The sequence below is a fragment of the Anguilla anguilla genome, chromosome 1 (genome assembly GCF_013347855.1).
Source record: "Anguilla anguilla isolate fAngAng1 chromosome 1, fAngAng1.pri, whole genome shotgun sequence".
In the NCBI taxonomy this organism is placed as follows: domain Eukaryota; kingdom Metazoa; phylum Chordata; class Actinopteri; order Anguilliformes; family Anguillidae; genus Anguilla; species Anguilla anguilla.
The window spans coordinates 10,545,512-10,567,419 of NC_049201.1; the positions used below are offsets into that span (position 1 = coordinate 10,545,512).

The 21,908-nt window shown below is 48.5% G+C and overlaps 1 protein-coding gene across 1 annotated transcript in view; it reads left to right on the forward strand.

The window, feature by feature from the left end:
* The window catches only part of spred1 (sprouty related EVH1 domain containing 1), a 43,424-nt gene that overhangs the window by 17,184 nt on the left and 4,332 nt on the right, over window positions 1–21,908 (forward strand). The window contains exons 2-5 of the mRNA XM_035432751.1: window positions 7,538–7,712; window positions 13,149–13,317; window positions 15,109–15,155; window positions 20,278–20,433. Coding sequence (XP_035288642.1) covers window positions 7,538–7,712; window positions 13,149–13,317; window positions 15,109–15,155; window positions 20,278–20,433 — 547 coding nt within the window. The remainder of the gene's footprint in view (window positions 1–7,537; window positions 7,713–13,148; window positions 13,318–15,108; window positions 15,156–20,277; window positions 20,434–21,908) is intronic.

Consider the following 21,908-nt stretch of genomic DNA (forward strand, 5'->3'; position numbering starts at 1 on the left):
CTGTTATTTCATTGCCCCTTTTTTCAAAACCATGTGACTAACGTGGTTTTGCGAGCGCTCCAGAAAGTGTCACTTATAATGCAAACTGGAAACTATAACCAGCGCTTCCTGCTCGAGAGATTAAATAAAATTAACCTAGACCTTTCCACAGAGTAAAACGAAGAGCACGCTCTTGAAACATTCAAGGGTTTGCTTACTTCACTTTTTTTTTTTTTGAGCTGTTGCTGGTACTTTTCCTCTACCTTAGCGCGTAAATAACGTTCGAAGCGGAAAAATGGCGGCTCTTTGCCGGATTTAGGTTTTCAGGATGTACGGCGAGTTGGGGAGGCCTGATCGGCAGCCTCCGTTGGGTGCAGGGAGAGGGGTGACTTTTTTTCCCCCCCTTTTCTGATGCTAATGAAAAGAGGACGTTTCCAGTCTTAACTTGCAAAGCGTGTCCCTCCTGCAGCATGCTCCACTGCCCGGATATTGTGAGAGCACAAAACTCCCGGCCTGAGATCCAATAACGTGAAATTTCAGCAGAGAAGCCACTATTGTTTGGAGCAGAGGGGAGCGAGGGGCGGGGCAACACTTGGCCATCACCCAGCGCACCCCCCCCCTCCCCCCAAACCCCCCCGCCCCGTCTCACACCCCCTGAGGAGATGGGAAGCCCGGGGTCTGATCCAGTGTATGATGGCATGCCTGCACTGAGTGGGCAGCGGGCCCAGCCCAGACAAACGGTCACTTTGTCCATCGGGGGAAATGGCTGTCCCGAGGCCTCTCGCAGCACGCAAGCCCCTGTGGCTTCTGGGAAACGGATGCGCTGCATCACACGCGCCCGTGTGCAGGTTCTGGTGCTGTAAACGGGTTACCGTGGGCAACTTCCGCAGGAAACGTTGGCGATGCCGCGATGGTGCCGTGGGAATGAATAATACGGTTGATGCGTTAGTGACCGCCATTTGCTCCATTTATGGAACTGCCTGGCTTCCAGAAGCGGGGGTGGGTGGGGAGGGGGGAAATATTTTTGTTTAATGCCACTAAATAGTACTTGAATTTAGTTTGGTGGTTTGGTAGTTTTTTTATGCTTGAATACTGTACTTTTTGATTGGACGTATCCGTATGGAATCTGCAAACATGACTTGTTGTTACACTAAACCACATCGTCATGCTGAATGTAGCAGTTAAGACCCATATTTACACAGTTGATGGTTTTGGTTTGAATAGAAATAATTTGGGCACAGGAAGCTATGAATGCTTAAAAAAATAACTCATTTCATTTATGTGCTTTTAGTCGTCCTTAGTCACACATGGTTTCCTTCTAATAGCTAGTTTTTTTAAATGCTGTCTGTGGTTACACTGCACGTTGAAAAGTTTGAAACCGCAAAATCCGTCTGTCAGTTTTTTTGATGAGCTTGAGTGTTGGGTCCTGGGAAGCAGCCCCCCCCCCCCCCCCCCCCATTTTTCGGAAATGAAGCCAGTCATCCAGCGGAATAACTTGGAATAATTTGGAATTTGCGCTGTGTGCTGCGAGCCAGCTGATACGCTTCCGCCCTCATTGTGTGTGCAGTGGACTGTGCTCTTCCTGCAAGGGGCACAGATCCCAATCTCTCTGCCTGCGTATGGTCCTCCCTGGGGGTGGGGGGGACGGGGGGGTTTATTGGGCTTGTAGGGGCTTAGCAGGACTTTCTCTCTCTCTTTCTCTGTGTGTGAGCATATGTGGAGATTGTGGGTTTTATGTGTGTGTGGGGCTGGTGGAGGTACAGGGTTGGCATGAAGTGGTCTGATTGTTAAATATAATATTAAAAATGATAAGTTGGGTGCCTCACATTGGTGGTGGGTTCCCCTTCATCACTGTAAAGTGCTCTGAGTCGCCAGCCAAAAGCGCTATATAAATGCAGGGAATTAAAATGATAAACTTTATTGTTTTTTTTGTGTTTTCTGGACCCTTGACTTATTTCTCTCTTTTTGTTTGTTAAAAGCGTATTTTTTGAGATGTTGATGAGTGGCCAGTTGATACTGAATGTTTGCTTCAAGCAAATGTTTTACTGTGAAATCTTGCTTGGGACTGAATCTGGGGGCATTCTGTTACAGTAGAAAATTTGACAATGGGATCCTAACAGGACATGGGTTTTGCAAGATGTTAAGCAAGATGATGTGTAAGTTTAAAGCATGGTATTTAACTAATACAGTGGCAAAATGTTGTGTGAGTGTGCAGTAAACATAAAGTAATGTAAAGAGAATGTGCAAGTAGCCACAGAAAGTTGTACATATTAATGAACATGAAAACTTAACATGAAAAAGAAAGTTGAGCCTGTGGATTAGTCCATGGTTCCCACACCGCTTTGGAGAGAGAGACGATAGAGTGGGATGGAATAACCATGGTTGGGGAACCTTTTCCCCCCTCTGACTTACCTCTGTAGAAAGTTCATGAAGGCAGTTCATTTTTCGGCCCTTGTAAATGGAGCGTGAGGCCGGCGCGCGGGCTGTAGCCGGGCCCCCGGGCCCCCGCTCCGCTGCTCCGCGGTGATTTATACGCTGCGGCGCGGCGCGGGTCGGGGTAAATGGAGAGCGGCCGTGGTGGGGCCGCTGTGCCGGGGTCAGGCCCTGGTCAGCCCGCTTCGGTCACGGCTGAACGAGGCCGACGCCCGCCTTCTGTCCCCGCGCGGGGGCCGCGGGGCCACGGGGCCGCCGCCTGACGGGCGCTTCCTTTCGGACGCCGTCTGCGGGGGGGGGGGAGAGGGGAGAGCAGGCGGGCTCACCATTACCATACCTCAGGCCGTGTCCCTGCTGGGAACAGCCAGCGTTTAGCGCTTAGCGCCTAGCTTTACTGCCCACCACAGGGCCTGATAACAGAGCTCTGTCTTTTTAACTGCTGACCCGCGCGCGCACGGTTCCTTGGTGTCGGCTGGGTGGGGGGTAGGGGGGGGGTGGGGCGGTTTGGGGTGAGGATGTGGAAGTGGGACCTGCCTTCCTTCTCTAGGACAGGATGTGAGAGAGCGCAACCCTGTTCCCATGCGAAAGGGTACATGCCAAATGCTAGCATCGAAACCAGAGGCCTCTGCAGTTTTAAAATGGTTGACGCAGTGTTCTGTGGTTTCACATCTTTTTTTTCTTTTCTCAAGCATAACCTTGCTTGAAAAACAATATACTGCATAATGTATTGTCACACCATCCTACTTTTGATAAAGGAACCGATTAATCTTTAGCAGAATACTGAAAAATATGCTCCAAGCTAGTAAAAGATGTACATTACAGACTCAATGTGACATTGCACACATGCATCTGTGTTATCCTTGTACCAAAGGTGAACTGCATTGCATACTCAAGAGTGGCCTAAACACCACCCTGTCCTCAATGAACATGGACAAAATTCATACTCTGTCTAATGGTACTGTTGTGTTTGTCATCTTAAATATTGTGGTAATAGTTGTCATCAGGTAGGGTGAGGTTGCTGGGGTTGAACATGGCAGCAGAACTCCCCTCCCCCCCTCTCTGTTAGAAATGGGATATGCCCATCTGGGTCTATGAGAGCGCAATCCTGTAATCTGAAGGACGGCGTAGCAATCTTGTCTGATAGGCAAGGCGTGTGCTCCCTTAGCAGTATCCTTTAGTTCCTGGCTGTGGAACTCACCACCTCTTTGTATGATGCTGGGGGCCACCAGCGTGAGGTGGAGACAAAAGTATCAAAACAGTGCTGTCAAGCCTGTCATTTTAAGTGCGTAGGCATCGTCCGATTTGCCTTCAAATTAGCCTTGTACGGAACAGAGAGGTTTGCTTTTCAAATGGCCTGCTTAATTTACAAATATCATAACCCCTTGTATTAATGTATACAATGCATTTTGTTTGACTAAACAAATTTTCCCAGAACACGAGTGAGGCTGCTCATTAGACTACAAGGTGCTGGGATAATAACTGCGTTTAAAAAAAAGAAAATAATTTTTAAAGGTGAACTGCATTTAAATAACTGCGTGTGATGCAGTGTGACTCTGCATGTTTGAGTTGTAACGGGAAGTGTTTGACTGTACAGTTCTGATTGATGGCGGGCAGGAGATGCTCGGTGGACACATGCTCATTGTTTCAAATAAATTTGATGAATTTAAAAGATTTTACCCATTTTCCTTTCCTCCCAGTATGGGGTGGTTGAGTGTGTGTGTTCCCGCTCATCAGTGTAACCTGTAGAGAGCACTGGCTCCACTGAAACGCAGGCTAATGCCCAGAAGCTGCAGGCTTACAGCCACGCTCTCACAGACACTAGGAGGAGTTTGGCTCGCAGGTGTGGCTCGTTACAGGCAGCCTGCGCACCGTCCGATTGGGCAGAGGGGGTCGTCGGAGCGCGGCGAGGCACGATGCGCCCCTCTCCAAGGCCGGAGCCATGGGCGGTTCCGTACCGGCTCAGTCTGAATGCCGTACCGGGCCACCGAGCTCATCCACCTGCTGGAACAGCCTGAACGGGATGAGCCGTCCTGGAGCCCACACACGACGTCCTAATTAAAATACGAACGTGCTTCACGATTGCCACTTCCAGCAACATCAGAGAATTGGCTGTGGGAAAGTTAACCATGGAGCTCATTCTGCATTGATGGGGAATTTCATGAAATAGAGAGTTTATTTTAGTTTATGACATTATCTCTGCAGGCTCAGGTAAATGATTTTGGATTTCTTTATTGGTTGTAAAGCATTTGCCAGTTGTTGTGACAATGCATAATGTTCGCTCATTCAGTTTGTAGCAGAGCCCTCTAGTCACCTTATTTTTTGATTGGGACTGAAATCCCAAAAAATAAAGGAGATTACCTAAGGGTATTATTTAAGTTGATGCATATTTTGAAATGTGGTATTTTTTAGTTCGATTTCTTTGATGATATGTGTAAGTAATGAAAATTGTAAAAACTGTCATTAGAGGTGGAGATGGATTACAAGTAGGCCTATTTCTTGTCTGTTTTTTGCTTTCCAAATCCACACGGTGAAAGCTGCTGTGTTTCCTTGCCTTATGAAGAGATCATTTAGTTTTTGCTGTTTCCTTGTATATTACCTTAATTTCACATCAGTTATAAAATGGTATGGTATATTTGCAAAGTTAATTATTTGTTTTAATGATGTATTTCTAATCACTATATTAATTTGATGAATTTAGTTCATTGTGAAATTGTTTACAGCAGATAAGTATGGGTTTTGCCATACTATGTTCTCTACAGTCGTTCTCTACAGTGGTTTGTCAGAAGTAGAGTGTAACCTGGTGAATGTTATAGTTTTTTTGTTTTTTCCATCATGTAGGAAACGCTCATTGCATAGAAATGTTCCTCATCGGTGGTGTTCTCGGTCCTCCTCTTCACAGGAACCGGTAAAACGCAGGGCAGTCGGCTGCTCAGGCGCTCTGTACCTTTAAGAGCGCACCCACCTCCGGCTTTTAGCTACAGCCAACCGCTCTCAAATATTCATATGAAATAATGTGGAGGTGACCCCGATAGCATGCCCATCCGTGCTGGGGAGTGCTTGGTCTGGGGGGGGGGGGGCGTACCGTATCTCAGCCCTGGTAAAAAGGGTTACGGAATACGTGTGCGCTTTAAAGATAAATGAAAGCATGTGTTTCTTCTATTAAGAGGTGTTTAACAAAGCAGACTGTGTACTGGGCTGAGTTAGGTGCAGTGACCATGGGAAAGGGGGCATTCAGAAGCCACGGCGGAGTGCTGTGGGAATTGGTGCTTTTGAGAACCCTTTCCTTTGGTAATGGGTTAATGCACTGAGCCGGCTGAGGAAGGGGGGGGGGGGAAATCGAGGGAGACCTTTTTCTGCGATCCATTTCCCCCTCACCTTTGCTCCATCTTCCTCTTTGCTTAATATGTTACTAGAAGGATCCATAAAGGGCTGCCTTCGTCAAACTTCGACCTTTGTAATTTCCGGTTTCAGATCGGAATGCGATTTTTAATCAAGCCCTCGCTAGATTGCGGGCGATAATCGGGAGCGACTGAAGTTAACTACCTGTAGGTCAAAGTTTTGGACATTACTGTGTGATGTCTGCCATTTTGTGCTCGTCAGGTATTTTTGAGGAGGTAATAAAGCAGCGATATTAATGGGCGTTTAAAGGCACGGACCGTGTACATGAATCTTTGCTGTTATGCAACGCTGTTGGTGGGTGGGGTCCTTCTTCATCCAGGCTGATGCAATCGGTCTGCGATTCTTTATAGCTATCTGTTTTTGTTTTCGGTTTGTTTTAAATGAAAGCAAATTTGAAATGACCTTTATGAATAACCATTGTTGCAGTGCAGATGGGCGTGTAGATGTGAGTCTGTCCTGCATTCTTTTGGTTGATGTGGCATATTCCTGCTCCTGTAACTTCCATTCTCACAGTGAAAAAGGGGAAGGAGCAGCCTTCACACCATGAAGAGTGAACATTCATTGATCTTTACAGTCAAGCTGAAGATTGTTTATTAAGTGCTCGAAACAAAATGATGTTGTGAGTTGGCTTATCCTCGCAGGTGCTGAAGAAAATGTTGGCTGGCTAGCTGTTCTTGTTACAAAATTGTTACTTGGTGCCTTGTGATTTGCGAACGCTAACATTAACTATGAAATGTTCTCCTCAAAACAAGATGCCTCCTTATACGCTGTATTATGTGCAGTTTTGTGACCTTAGGGCCACGGTTGATTGATTTGTTTTTGCTTTTATTTTTGGATAGTGAATGAAATAAGAACTGCAGGTACTCTTTGTGCAACAGCGGACTTCACTTTGAAGCTGAAATGGTGCCATCTCATCCTGTAGCCCCCCGTCCTCTCTCTGGCTCAGGGGTTAAGGACAGAGTCATATGAGACTGCTCCAGAGTGCGTTCATTCACAACCAAGTGGCACGGCAACCAAGCCAACTTCTGCTTGCCTGCAGTGACCTTGAGTTGTGACTTTCATCTTAAAAATATCAGGGGAAAAGATGTTTTATGTAAAACGGCCAGTGATGGCTTCTCGTGGACAAACAGAGCCCAGTGTTAATCTCATGAGAATGTAGTTTGCAAAATGATTGTATGTATTGACTGTTAGATTGTCTGTTTTCTTTGATAGACCATGGCACCGCAGTAGTAATGTATGTGTATGTGTGGTGATGTGGCCGGTCAGTAGTGCTGGACCTGGGTCCTGGGTCCTGGGTCCTGGGTTGTGGTGGTGATGCGGCCTGTCGTTAGCGCTGATCTCCCTCTGCAGTGGCACCGCAGTAGTAATGTATGTAATGTATTTGTATGTGTGGTTATGGTCCTTGTTCATGGTCGTGACGCGGTCCTCCCCCCCCTCTCTGCGGTGGTACCGCAGTAGTAATGTATGTGTATGTGTGGTGGTAGTCCTGGGTGGTGGCAGTAATGCGGTCGGTCTCTCTCCCACTCCCTGCTGTGGCACCGCAGTCATAGTGTATGTAGTGTATGTGTGGTGGTGGTCCTGGGTCCTGGGTGGTGGCAGTAACGCGGTCTCTCTCTCCCCCTCTCCGCAGTGGCACCACATTAGTAATGTATGTGTATGTGTGGTGGTGGTCCTGGGTCCTGGGTGGTGGCAGTAACGCGGTCGCTCTCTCTCCCCGTCTCCACAGTGACAGTTACGCGCGCGTGAGAGCAGTGGTCATGACTCGGGATGACTCCAGCGGGGGATGGCTGCCCTTGGGCGGGGGAGGCCTCAGCTGCGTCACCGTCTACAAAGTCAGCCGGCAGGACGACGGCGGGTGCCCCGACTTCCTCATCCAGGGGGAGCGGCTCAAAGACAAATCGGTAAGCGGACCGGACCGCCGAAATCCCACAATCCCGTCCTGTCACGAGCGTCACGCGGGCTCCCGCGCATCCGCGCGGAAAAGGGTCGCCAGATGAGCTCATCGGTGTTTGTCATCCTGTTTTTCTCTTCCCAAAAAACATGGGTCTGTTTGGTCTTCCTGTTGTGCAGGTGGCTCGGAATAGTACCGCACTGCATGATGAATCACGGCATCACTGGGAAGGACTGAATGTTCACACACGCACGCACATACACACACACACACACACACACACACACACACACACACACAGGGAATGTGGGTGCATTTGCTCTCACAGAAGTATGTGGGTTTGTTGGTGTGGAGCAGATGGATAAAAGTAAGACAGTCACAGGCACTTTTTAAGCAGTGGCATGGATTGCGATGGGATGGAATCCAGTCAAACAACTCTAAAACACAAATGCCTTACTGAGCAATATGGGGACTTTTTCTGTGAGGTGTACATTTTATTTTCTTTCCCCCCCACTTTTTTCTGGATGCGGAATCTTCGTATTGAGTCCATGTTCCTACTTCCTCTTTCTTGAACGTCTCTCTTGTCATCCTCCTCGGATAGATAGCGTTTTTAAAGCACGGTCGACACGGCTGGGTTGGCGCACGCTGCGTCTGAATCAGATTAATTTTATCGCAAAGACCGAAATCTAAAAATAAACCGCTGTCGTTTGAATGGCCTTAGTGACTGATGATGTCATTGAAAATTAATGTAGAAAATATAATTATGTTGGTGTTTCTGTTCCATTCTCTGTGCTGTACATTACACTTTTCAGCTAGACTAGAATGCATTTAAAATGTACATTTTGAGTGAGTCTAGTGTAGACATTTTAAATATAATATACATTTTTAAAAATGTTATTTAATGTAGTAATATTTCATAATTACAAGTGAAAATGTGGTTTATTGTCTTCCCATAGCCGGTTGGCCAGTGCAGTGCAGGGAGAGAGTATTGTGGACTAAAACCCAAGTCTTGTGCGTGATACTGTAGATCATTAAACACAGTCACAATTAGCCATCAGTCTCAGGCCAACAGAGATTATTTTTACACTGTAGAGGTCAAGGGATGAGAAGCATAGTGCTTGGTATATAGGGCCAGATGTAGCCTATTCTGTGGGCTACAGTGTGATTTCAAGGTTTGTTGTTATTTAACCTACATCCCCTCCAAACTAACCACCTATTTTAATTTTTTTTGATACGTCAGTTATATATGGTCTGCTCATGGAAAGAGAAACACGAACTCCTGAAATGCTACGATGGCTGCATGCCTCAGATTGAAGTTCTTGTTAACACAGGCTATTCCACGTTCTTGCGATGGATTGATGGGAGGGAGAATCACTTGGATTTCCTGCTTGCATTACGAGAAGATTTTGTACAGTTGGAAAGAAAAGTAACTGCGCCCCATTTAAACGGTAGTTCACCCCCCAGGCGCGGAGCGGGGATCGGTGGGTGGAACTGGAGAGGTTTCTCTGGGCTCGACTCTTTTAGCCTGTGTCCTCGGCAGAGCATCGCTTAGTGTGCCTTTAAGGAACAGTCACAGAGATACGAGGTGGGAGGGAGGGGGGAGAAATCTAAAAGCTCTTTTTCCGTGCTAATGTGGGCTTTAAGTGTCCGTCATGTGACAGCCCCCGGTCATGGTTGGAGTGCCACGGTTGGCTAGAATGCCCCGGCACGTCCGTCATCGGCGACTTCTGGACCCTGGAGAAGCGAGGCCGCGTGTAACTTTCTCGGCTCTGTAGTGATAAAGGCCGGGAGGGAGGGAGACTGCGATTGCAGTATCCCAGAGCCACCAGCCATACGCGCGGTGGTACAGTACAAACTGTACTGGTGAGTCAGCTCTTACCCAATATAGCCACAGATGCGCCTTTCTTTTTAATACCAACTTGAATTTTAATTGGCTGCAGCGTTTTTTTTTCCAATTGTCAGATAAAATAAACCTTAGGAGTGGTTTTTCATCTTTATCTGTACCTTTTTTTTTTCCATACAGCCTTTTCTCTTCTTTTCCCGGTTCTATTCATTTCCTGTTCAATTGTCCGTCTGTATGACGCTAACTACTGAGCCGTGCAATTGCTAACGGTGCGTTGTCCCCGAATGACTGTCTTTCGGTGGGCTTTTTAATTATTGTATCTGACTTCTCTGTGCGTGTCTCAGACTCCCTTTTTTTGTTACGCAGTGCAAATGATTTCAGCATAAATGTATTAAAGGAAATCATATATGACGGTTTTTTATTCAGTTATTGGTGCCAGTAGTGTTTTTTTTTTTCTTCTTTTGCTGAAGAAAGAAGGACATTCTGTGTCTGTGTAATGTTGAGCCGCTACCGGTACGCGCTCCCTCAGTGTTGAGCTGCCCTCCCCTCGGCCCTGTCACCGCGAGACGGCCTCGTCATGGTAACGGATCTGTTTGGAACAGGCCGGGACGGCCGCGCGGCACAAAGGGGGCCGGGGAGCAACCCAAAACCCCCGATTCTGTTTGGATTCAATTGGAATTCCATTCATCATCGTCCCTCTCGCTCGCTGCCTCCCGCTCCCTCCCGCCCGCCCGCTCTCGCCGCCGTGCGGAATGCGGTGTTGAGTGTCGTCCTTCCTCGTAACGGCGATACTTCCTCCTCTCCCGGGCCCGCGCTCACCTTACCCGCTCCGGCTCCACTCAGTCTCGCTCCGACAATCAGGCCAGCGGCCTCCTCCTCCCGTCGCCTGTCGGGCTGGGTAAACACGGGGGCTTAACCCTTGCGCCTCTCTCAGGAGGAACACCCAAAACGCGCACACATACCGGCGCGGTCGCACACACACACACACACACACACACACACCTATCGCACGAAGCGCGCTCGCTCCTGTAAACACACACCGGAACGGCGACCGGTTGTTGGCTGTCAGAAATTAAAGTGATACGCGTTAAAAAAAATATATGGTCATGGCTGTGCTTCAGATTTGAAAAATGAATGTCGTCAGCCTGCTGTGAATATTCGTTTTCCCGTCTTTTTGATTGACAGTGATGTTTGGTTGTGTTTAGTTATTTGAAAGTTTAGCACACCTAAACCTAGGGAGCTTGGAAGTCCTATCCTGTTTTACTGTGCAACTGTTGTTCTAGATAGCATGTTTGCAAACACAATGAAAAGTTTCCTTAAATTCACTGCATGGTAGCTACACGTTTATTGTATTCACTATTTAGCAGTTGGCTGAACAAAGTGTGCATTTTTTCCCCACAATATTTGAGAAGCAGAAGACAAGCGTGTTGGCCAGCTTTGATTGTTCCCGTGTCAGACTGATCAATAGTGGAGCCCTATTCAGATAAGTATTGCACACAGCGTAGATTAGAACTGCAGTGTCTTTTGAAAACATACAAAATGGAACCCCCCGATCCGCGCGCTCTTTTGTAATTGTTATGGTCAGTCTTTTCGGGTAATGCTGATCTGATGTTTGACAAGCAGTCGTTAACAGCATCTGGAGTAGGGCCCGGGTGATTGCGAGTGGGCCAGTTTCTGTTTGTTTTGAGAGGTATAAAAAAGCAGCAGCCTCACATGCACGCACGCATGGACAGACACACACACACACACGCACACATGCATGGACACACACACACACACACGCATACACACACACCTACACACACACTCTAGCGTACACACACACACACATGCATGGACACACACACACACGTGCATACACACACACCTACACACACACTCTAGCGTACACACACACACACACACACACACACACACAGGACTCACTGCTATATCCCCCCTCCCCCATTTTGCCCCAGGGAAGTATGGGAGCTCAACAGGAAGTTAGGCTTTCTTTATTGTGACTGAAGAATGTTTGGGTATGTGTACACGCGCAGGATAAGGTTCCATTTGCAGGCTGTTTTTGGTGAGAGATACGCAGTCTTTGCTTTCGTAAGGCAAGAGGTTCACCGCAACAGAGACTTTTTCTCCCCTCCTTCCACGCATCAGTCTTAACGTCTAACCCACCGTTTCTATTATTAATTCAGTTGCACAATTATAAACAGCTAGCGATAACCGTGGCGCTATCTATGGTCATCTGCTTGCCTGTAAGTTGTGCACTGAACACCGACAGGGGCCGTTTACACCGCAGAATGCCCCCCCCCCCCCCTCCCACTGTGTTTAGGTCACTCCCGCGGTGAGACGCAAACAGGCGAGTTGCGTTGAACGCTGACTTTGAGTTTGAAGCGCTGTGATTGAGCGAGTCCTTTTCTACGCGGTGCTAGCAGCCCTAGACTTCCCTCAGAGGCACATAGCCCGTAATGCTCATCTCTCATTTCATTTAATCTGCAGAGAGGCAGCTCTGGAGCTCAGTCAAAGAGCCCATTTAATAATGGGCTTCCAGAAAACTGCTCTGCACTTGTGTACGCTTAGTTTCTCAACTTTACCTCTGTTTAATAGAACAATATTGAAATAGAATTTTTTTTTTTTTTTTTGAATTTGTGTAAATTTATTTATTTTGCTTAATTTATGTATTTTTGCCAGTACAAGTCCCATCTGGAAGACTTATTGGTCTCTTCCCAGCTCTATAACTCAACTATTAATAGGACCAATATTATTTATTTTCAGTCAGTAGTACACAGGGTATATTACTGTTGGTTGGTATGCTGGATTCATGTCATGTTATTTGAAAATTGCGGTAATATTTTAGGAATGTACTAGGTGCCATGTCAAGTTGTATTTTGAATGAAACTCAAGATATTTATTCAAGAAAATAAATATTTTTATAAAATGTATTCAAAAAGAATGTCATAATATAATACACAATATTATAAAGAATATTAAATTGTTTAATATCATTTCAATGATTTCAAATATTTAGATGTCCATTACTGAATTGCACCAAGTTTTGTGAAAACCTGTGGTAGATTTCTGTGTCTACCAGGGGATCTAGGATCTAGAGACATTCTGCTCTGTCAGAATAATACAAATAAATCCAACTTAAATCTTAAGAGATGAAACTTCAAAAAATTGCAATACGGTGATGAATATATTTCTTTAGCACACAGGCAGAAACACTGTAACACTGGTACCAGCATGCGAGGGATAGGTGGCATGCAGACGGCACAGGTTAAGGTGATCGACAGGTTCACACAGAATGGAGTTGAGAAGAGTGCACTGAGTTTGCATGTATCTAACAGACATGGAAATGACTTGCTCTCCCCTGTCGTGGTGGGGCTTAGGGAAAGGCGCGTTTGAACTGGAGGTAACCCCCACGCTCTCACTGCGACGTGTGGGAAAAACCGCGCTGGCGTACGCGGGAGACTGACGTCCTTCTCCTGGCGCACATGCAAACCTAGCCGAGGAGGGACCACCCCCCCCCCACCCCCCAAAACCGAGGGATACGGAGCGGTTGCCGACGGCGATGGCTTTAGCCTTAACGACAGTCCTCTTTCACCCCCTCAGGTTGTGCTGGAGTGTGTTCTAAAGAAGGATCTGGTGTACAACAAGGTGAACCCCATATTTCACCACTGGAGGATCAACGACAAGAAGTTTGGCCTGACGTTCCAGAGTCCTGCGGACGCCAGGGCCTTCGACCGCGGCATCCGCCGAGCCATCGAGGACATCAGCCAAGGTACGGTCCCTAACCCCCTCCCCCTTCCGCCAGCGCGGCGGTTCTGCTGTTGAGCGTGGCGTTTTTGTGGCGATCGCCAGCGGAAACCGTCCGGCTTATCAGATCACGCAGGCGTCCGCCTACGTGCCGAGCCAGGAAGATTTGCCCCCTCGCATTTGCATGGAGACTCCGAGCCAGCAATTAGCATTTGCATCCCCAGATTAAAATTCCTCTGACTCCGCACGGCTGGAACCAGTACGTACAGTCGCTTAGCGCGCGGCGGCGGCGTTTCCCAGGGAGCACGCATGAATGGCGCGTCCTGCTGCGGGTAACTCCGTCAGACTTCCGCCTTCCCCGCGCCTGTGTTGTCTGATCGCGGTAACGGCTGACCTGCCGCTGATCCCGCCGCTGATCCCGCGCGCCGATTAGCGCCGGCGTTTCGCCCGATCGTTGGCCCGCCCCCGGCCCTCTTGTTTACCTCCAGTCTCCGCGGGCGGCCCGATGGAGGCGGTGTCGGCTTTCTGCGGGAGCCGCCCCGCCTCGCACGGGTCACGGGTCCAGGGGCAGGGGTGAGATGGGAGGGGCGGGGAAGGGTGGGGCTGGGCGGCGCCGGAACAAGCCTGGTTAGGTTGGGTTTGTTCCTTTAACCAATGACATTTCCGGTAAAATGCCAAAGGTCACAGGCCTGCAATTAACTGAAAAGGAGCCTGTTCAGCAACTCGCTGTCATAAAACACCCGGCCTCCATATCCTCAACACGTTGGACCAGAGGGACCGTGGGGCCTGATAGCGGGTAAAGTTTTGCTAGTCCTAATGAGCGGCGGGGTCGTGAATGACAGTACGCTGTAATGATTATGCCGCTATTGGCCGAGCGCCGGGGGAGAAGCGCAGACGTGGATCAGTCTGCCGGGCGGGGCCGTTTGCGCTCCTCTCACATCAAGCCGTTTAGCGATTTATTCATTACGGAGCTCCGGGTCCTGTGCGTCCGTCTGTCCATCCGTCCGTCCGGGCTCTCGAGCGGCGCGGCGTCACGTAGCGACGCGCTCGCGGGCCCTCAGTATTCCGCCGCGGCGCTCCGCCGCCGGACCGCAATACATCGACTTTGCAGTTCTGCGTTGCCATGGCGACTGGGTACATGGTTCCACCAGAACCGTGGCCTTGCATTCGCGTAGTCACACAGCCTGCGCTGCCTGCCTGCCTGCCTGCCTGTTTGAGGCAGGCCGGCACAGGCTATAAATGCCAGAACGAGCAGGCTGTGTGCGGGGATGGGTGTGAACCAATCGGATTACACACATGGGGAACGTTCTAAGAGGATTTGTGATTTTTGGTTTGAGGGAATTTTGTTAATGATTTAAACAAATGTGCGAAAAGGTTGATATTTGACGGCAGGAGAAATCTGGTATGTAATAAAAATAGAGCCGTGTGGTAAATATTTAAGCGGAGCATTTGACGAATGGAAAAGCAGCACAAATTCATCAGCCTTCAGAATGAAAGTTATCTGGGGCTGAAGCAGGAGCTGATCCGCCTCCTGTGCTCAAGTGTTTTGATTAATCACCTCTGTGGCAGCCATTTTAATGTATGTGTGCTTGTGCAATCCATTAGTCATGTTGATAGGCTTCCTTTTGAAGAGGTGGCGTGTGATGAAGCACACGTTGTGTGTGTGTGTGTGTGTGCGTGTGCCCGTGAGTGTGAGTGTGTGTGTGTGTGTGTTTGTGTGTGTGTGCACGCGTGCACATGCGTGCGTCCTGTGCAAAGCTAATGTGCACACCGGGAAAGGTGTTTGATTTTCTTTCCTCTTCTCTTTCCGTTTAAGGCTGTCCGTCGTACAGCGAGCCTGAGGTTGCTGAAGATGGATTGCAGGTGAGTGAAATGGAGGCTGTGTGACGAGAGGAGGTGCAGAGCGCTGCTCACTGTAGGCCCATTCAGCGGCGGGCGCATTGACCCAGGGTGTGGCGAAACACAACGCCTTCTTCCTGTAATCCAGACGCGCGGCCCCCTCTCGCGCTCCCGCCCTGCGCGCTGCCATCGTCGCCGCGGCGACAGGCGTGTCCCGCGCGCCGCGTCCAGAGCACAGAACGGGAAATCCGCCCGGTCGCCGTGGCGCTCGGGCTCAGGCCTGGCTCAGGCCCTGTGTCGATTGGCTAGTTTTTGGCGAGTCATGACCACCTGGCCAATCGGAGCGCAGAGCAGAAGAGCTGTGTTGGGCAGGTGTATCAGGAGTGCATGAAGGCCCGTGCTGTTGGCAGAGGTCTGGCACTGTCACATGATTCATTTCACATAATCAGGGGAAAAAAAGGCTAGGAGTAAAATGGGTTTTTATCCATCATCTGTTGGGTAGAAAATGGCCCTTGTGTGATGAAAATGCAGTTGAATGCTACTCTACCTGTTGTGCTGGAAAGCTTATAAAAATGAATGGCACCTTTGTTCTCACGTTAAAGCCTTCATATGCAAGATATGTTCTGCTCAATGTTCATATTTTGTGGGAGAAGCTTCTATTCCATTCCCAGATGTTAGTTAGATTTTGACTTCTGATGTCTTAAAATCAATGGGCTAAATAGTTATACACGGGGAATGGCTTGCACTTTCAGAGGAAAATGTATGTGAATTTGAACTGTCTTATATCATGCAGAGGCCCTTGCTCTCAGGCACAAGAATCAAATTTATTTTTAATAAGTAGAACCATTCTAGTTTCAGTTTTACTCATTTCTTATGTGTGCGTGTGTGCGCATGTGTGTGTGTCCGCGTACGTGTGTGCGCATGTGTGTGTACAGTGAGCTCTATAAAAAGTGCTGTTATTTCCACGTTGAAACCGAAGCGTATGTAACAGTATCCTTTAATAAAACCTGCGGGTGTTTACTTTACCCACATGTGAATTGCTTGATTGCAAATCTTGTGGAGATTGTGGAGAGCCAAATCAAGAAAAAAGTCTTTGTCCTAAACATTATGGAGCTAACTATGTAAATATATTTTTTCAGATGTTGACATTTGTTCAGGATAGAGAAGCTTGGTCGTGCAGGGTGAAAAGTCATTGCATTTCCAGTAATCACCCTCAGATCTTATTTTAAAACATTATGAAATCTGATCAACTAAATTGGCGGTTTTCATTTGCTACATTTCCTCGTCTGGACACAAGACCATTGTTAAATTGACATTTCCTGTTGATACGAGTTGTTTTTATTTGTATACTTATTCGATTTTTTACAAATCATCAGCATGGAATTTTTTGTTGACCCGTTTCATTTGGCAAACAGTGCACATTGTTGAAAATATGGATGCAGGTATTTGCAGATGAAGTCCTGGTTTTAGTCTCGTCTCCTGCTCTGTTAAGACACACCCCCCGGCTGTAGAGTCCCAGGCTGGGCCCACAGCCCTGCAGTTGCTTGTGTCTGATAGGGCATGGCGGTCGCTGTGTACCCTGCCAACCACATCCTGCCCTGGGGTTCAGCACCCACTTCCAATCCCTCCAGACAGCAGACCGCAGTCTTCCTGTAGGCTGCACCTAATCCCCCAGACGCCCCGCTTAGCCCCGCCCCTGTCCTCACCCCACCGCAGCCCCGCCCCCACCCCAGACCCTGCCTCTACCTTCGCCTTGTGCAGATTCACATACACGTTTCTCTCCTGGGCGTGCTACTTCTCCATTCCGGTGCTTACGTGCTTAAATGCAGATGTCCTTTCTTGTCACAGGGCTCTTGCTCTGAAAGACTACACGTGGCTGCCTAGGCTACATCTGTTGTTAGGCCCCACCTCGTAGCATCACACTGCCCTTGGAGTAGATATACTTAAGATTTTATTGGACAGACCTTGGTTTATGTACTGTCCTGCGTAGTTTTCAAACCACTTAGTTTAAACAAGCTGAATGGATATCAAAGAGAAATCTACATAAAGGAGAAATGTAATGGGTTGACCGCAGGGAATATGGTTGGGGAAGCCCTTGAAATCTAGGGAGAATGGAATTGCCAGGAAGATATGGGGCTGCTGGGAAATGTAGTCATCTCTCCTTATGTGACTGCAGCCATTTTAGCTGTAACCGAGCTTTGGAGCAGGCTCGCTTGTAAATACCCCCCTAGGGGGGTTTGTGCACAGGAAAGGAAGTCTTGTCCAACAAAAAAAAAAAAAGAAAGAATCCACAAGAGAAATGAAAACATCCTGCTGTAAGCAGTGTCTGTATTAATACTGAAAAGCGAGCTGCTTTTTCCCATTTGGAATGAAACCCTTTTTAAGTGCACGAAGAGGAAAAAAAAAACACTCCCTAGCAACAGGAGGCAGATGGATGAGCGCGACTGTAGAATTATTGGAGACCCAGGCAACAGCTGCTTTTCTAATGGGCAGATCTGTGCACTGAGCAGAAGAGCTCTTCTTTCTTGTGCTCCTGTGACCGCTCTCTAGCATGGCTGAACGGGCAGGAGGGTAATCCTCTCCTCTCCTCTCCACCCCGCGCGCCCCTTCCGACGCGCTCTACCTGCGAGCGGGACCCGCCGCGTGTGCCGCGGGCACACGTGCGCCGGCACGTTCCGCGTTCGTCGGTTAAAGGCGCTAACGCTAGCGCTGCTTCGTGGCGAACGCGCCAGAATACCGGCGCTCGGTATAGCGTCAGACCCCCCCGGGGGGAAAGCTCTGGATCACTCCTCTGTGTAAAGGTCTCCATCCTCAGTGGATTCCTGCAGCCTGTTTTTTCTTAATGAGCGGGGATGTGAGGCGGTCTGAGCGCTTGCAGGCTGCTCATTGGCTGAGCTCCGCTCCAGCACAGAGCTCGGCCCCCGGGCGCTGGGCGTGGGGAAGGGGAAGGGGGCTAGGGGCCGGATCGCCCGGTCGCGGCCGGAGCGTCCGTCTCCCCTCACGCCACTGGGCGGGATCGGAACGGCCCCGTAATCTCAGACGGCGCGGAGTGGAAGAGCGAGCGAACGAGCGAGCGAGCGAGCGGCGTGGAGGGAGCGCTCGTCTGGCTCCCATTTTCCCCCCACAGCTGTCATCTGGCTTTTAAGTTTGGGCTGCGTCGGGCCAGCTGGAGCTGGTTTCAGCCTCGATGCTCGCGCACTCGCGACTGCTTCGGCAGTCTGAGGGGGGAGAGAGGAAAAAACAGAGAGAGGGTGAAAAAAAAGTCAAAGGAAGCATCTCTTAGCAACCGTAGGACAGTAATTACTGTAGCAGCAGCTGGGAGCTAACCAGATTTCCGTTGTGCATTAAAACACTGGCGTGGGTTACTTTACACACGGCACCGGCTAACCAGCGCCAGCAGTGGCCTCCACACACTGTGGGTAGAGGAGCTCGGACGTGGGCGGCGAGTGCGTGTGTGTGCGCGCGTGTGTGTGTGTGTGAGAGAGAGTGAGAGCATTTGTGTGTGTGTGTGAGAGCATTTGAGTGTGGGTGTGTGAGAATACTGTGCAAGCGTTTGTGTGTGTGCGTGCGTATGCATGTGTGAGTTTGTACGTGAGCGTTTGTGTGTGCGTGTGTGAGTGACTGATTAGAACGGTGTGTATGTGCTTAATCATACGTTCATATCTGCATGAGCCCTGTGTACATGTGGCATAAACGTGTGCTACAGTTTTAGCAGTAAAGACTAGAGCCTCTGTAATTTCTGTGAGCGTTTCCGTGCCGTTCGCTGGTCAGCGTTTGTGATGCTGAGTGACGCGGGCGCTGCCGCCTGTGTGCTCGCGGTTAAATGGCACGTGTGGATGGGTGCTGCGCCTCCACCCCCCCCCCCCCTCTCCGGTGCAGCCGGATGAGCCTGGGCCTGCCCACTCCTGACACCGCGGCCTGGGTCGTGACTGGGGCCCTGCGAGGCTGATTCACAGCGCTTTATTTAGTGCGTTTCATGGCACCTTCGCCTGTGTCCGGTCTGAATCAGCACATGTAGCGCACGTAGCGCTAGCGCCGAGACGGGCTCGGAACAGCCTGGCTTCCTGTGTGAAACGGCTGCAGAACCCTCAGATTTACTGAAAGGATCCGTACTGGGAAAATATGTATTTCGTACAGTGACTTCTAGATTGTTCATATGCATTGATGTATCAACAAAACATGTAGGCTGCACACAGATGGGATTTTTGAAAAATGAATTTCCTGATTAAGGTTTTGTAACACGTGTTGCAAGAGCTGAGAAAAAGTAGAATCTCGGTTTTTGTTAAAAACTATTTTGGAGAGGTGTTATTCTAACCCTTTGAAAAATGACTAGTGTATTTTAATCTCTCTCTCTCAAAAAAAAAAGAAATTCAGTGCCAGTGCAGAACATTAGCTGGGCTTATTTTAACAGTAGAAATATATTCCAAATTTTATGAGAAACTGAGATGGATAGAAATGGGTTGGTTTTCATATGGAATGACCCTGGTGTGAAGAAATAGGTCAGATTTCATATGGAGTGACCCTGATGTGCGTTTGCTGGAATGTTTGTTGGCAGGTTTTTGAGAGTTTGCATAATTTAAAAGCAAGATATTTGCCAATGAGTATTTGATGAAAAGGGACCGGAATGCTCATATCTTAAAACACTGAATTCCTGCTTTGGCACGTGACACTAGTGGAGTAGAGCTTCAGTGTTTGTTAGGCCCATGTTTGTAGTTCCTACACCAATAAAAATGCCTCTGGGAATCAGTTTGGAGATAGGAACCTAGTGTTCTGAACAGAAGGCGTGTGAGTCATTAAGAGGCTCATGAAACATGGATCGCAGTCGCCCCCTGGTGGATAAAAAAGCCGCCACATCATGGCCTCTAACCTGGCATTGTAATGGATGTGCAGGGAGAGCATGCATTCAGTCCTCAAAATCCTCATCACAGTAGGAACAGAATCTGTGGGTTGCAAGCTTTATTACCAGGGCTAATGATGGTGGCACAGTCAGTCATACCAGGGTTAAAAATGTGATTGAAATGTAAAAAAAAAAAATATCAGTGTCATTTCTACCTTTCACTCACAGGCACTAGAGAAAATGGCGGCTGAGCTGGAACCGTGTCTTGTGTAACAGCGGTTCGTTTCCCGCCTTCTTTCCCCTGTGCAGGTGAACCCCGAGCCTCCCTCCATTTGCACGGCCATGAAGGAGCCCTTCTCCCCGCCGAGCGGCGTGGTGAGCTCGGAGCCCTGCCGGGGCTGCTACGTGCGCGCCCAGCCCTTCGACGAGTTCCCCACCGCCAACCGCCGCTACGTGCCCCCCCAGGTCAGCCCCCCCGCCGCACTCCCGCGCCCCAACACGAGCCATACTCATCAGGCGCACCGACGACACTGGTGTGGTGTGGGAAATGATGTTTAGATAAAGATTTTGATTTCTGATATTAAACGTAAGGAATGGTGAATTTCAGTAAATCGAGCTACCGTAGCAACCATATTATCGAGAAATCTGAGCATTTTTCAAAACGGGTTTTCCTTTCCTTATTGGTGGAAACATTATCAGCAATGTAAATGCTTCTCTTATAGCTGATCATTTAGCTGGGTGTCTTGGTTACTGGAGGGTCTGGAGATATGTCTCGCGTGCACGTGCTGCTTCTGTGTCAATCTAGGGCAGATCCAGTGGCTGTTGATGGCCTAGCAACCAGCTAAGCAGATACCGACCAGCAAACTTTTACACTTCCCTATTTTCACGCTGGCGCCTAGCTTTCACATCATCAGCAAGTTAGCGTACAAATCCTCACAGATTTCATCTTTAAAAAGCCAACTGTTCTGACGCCAGGAAAGTGTCGTAAAATTCTGAGCAGAAGTAAAAAAATTAGAGGTGTCAGACAGTAGTGTTTAGAGCACACCCAAACACACAAGTGCGTACTCCCGTCTGAACTGTCCCTCCTCCTACTTATCCGGAACCATTCGCATATCTGTTTTCATCTTTACATCGGTGCAAGGTCGTCTTTTCATTTAGCGTAGCCTTTCTCAGGTATACGCAGTAAACAGTCATCTCTGCTTCGGTTGGTCTGGCGTTTCTTCCCCCGCTATTATAAAGAAATAACAGTCTTTTCCACTCCAGACACCCAGAATATAGCTATTATACAGTCTTCAATATGTTTTTTTTTAATACGTGGGTCCATACGTCAGGACTGCGAAGGGGAGGCTGAGGTTTGATTCGAGCTCATCAAATCATAAGTATGCCACAAAACCTAAATTCAAATTTTGCCTTTAAGGATGTCCATGCAGGTACACTGGAGAAAGTGTGTTAGAACTGACATCATGCATGTGCACAGCATACATGTCCAGTTTTCATAGACAACATGGGAAAGGGTGCAATTGGAGGCCTTGTAGCTTAATCACCTGCACTCCTGTTAGCCAATGGCTTTCTCCCACATTAATGACCACACTCTGGCTGAGGGAGCACCAATAGGAGGAGAGGCACATCTTTCACTGATGTTAATGATTGGCTTCTGGCAGCTGTGGTGATTAATATGGCTGCTGTTCTGAAACCTCCCCCTCCCACATACGTCTCTTTCTGACTGATTTAAGTTCGTTATCAAACACGTGCAGAGTTATCTGCACAAAGGGAAGCTTGTGGTTTCACAGAGACAAGTGCGTGATTCAAAAATCACCACGGTTACGCGCCCAAGTGATTCATTTGCAGATAAATCACTGATAAAGAAAAGCTTGTTGCTGGTGTTCTTTTCCGATTTAAAGCATAGTTTGTGTCAGCGAGTGAACGTTTCTCATTCCCCG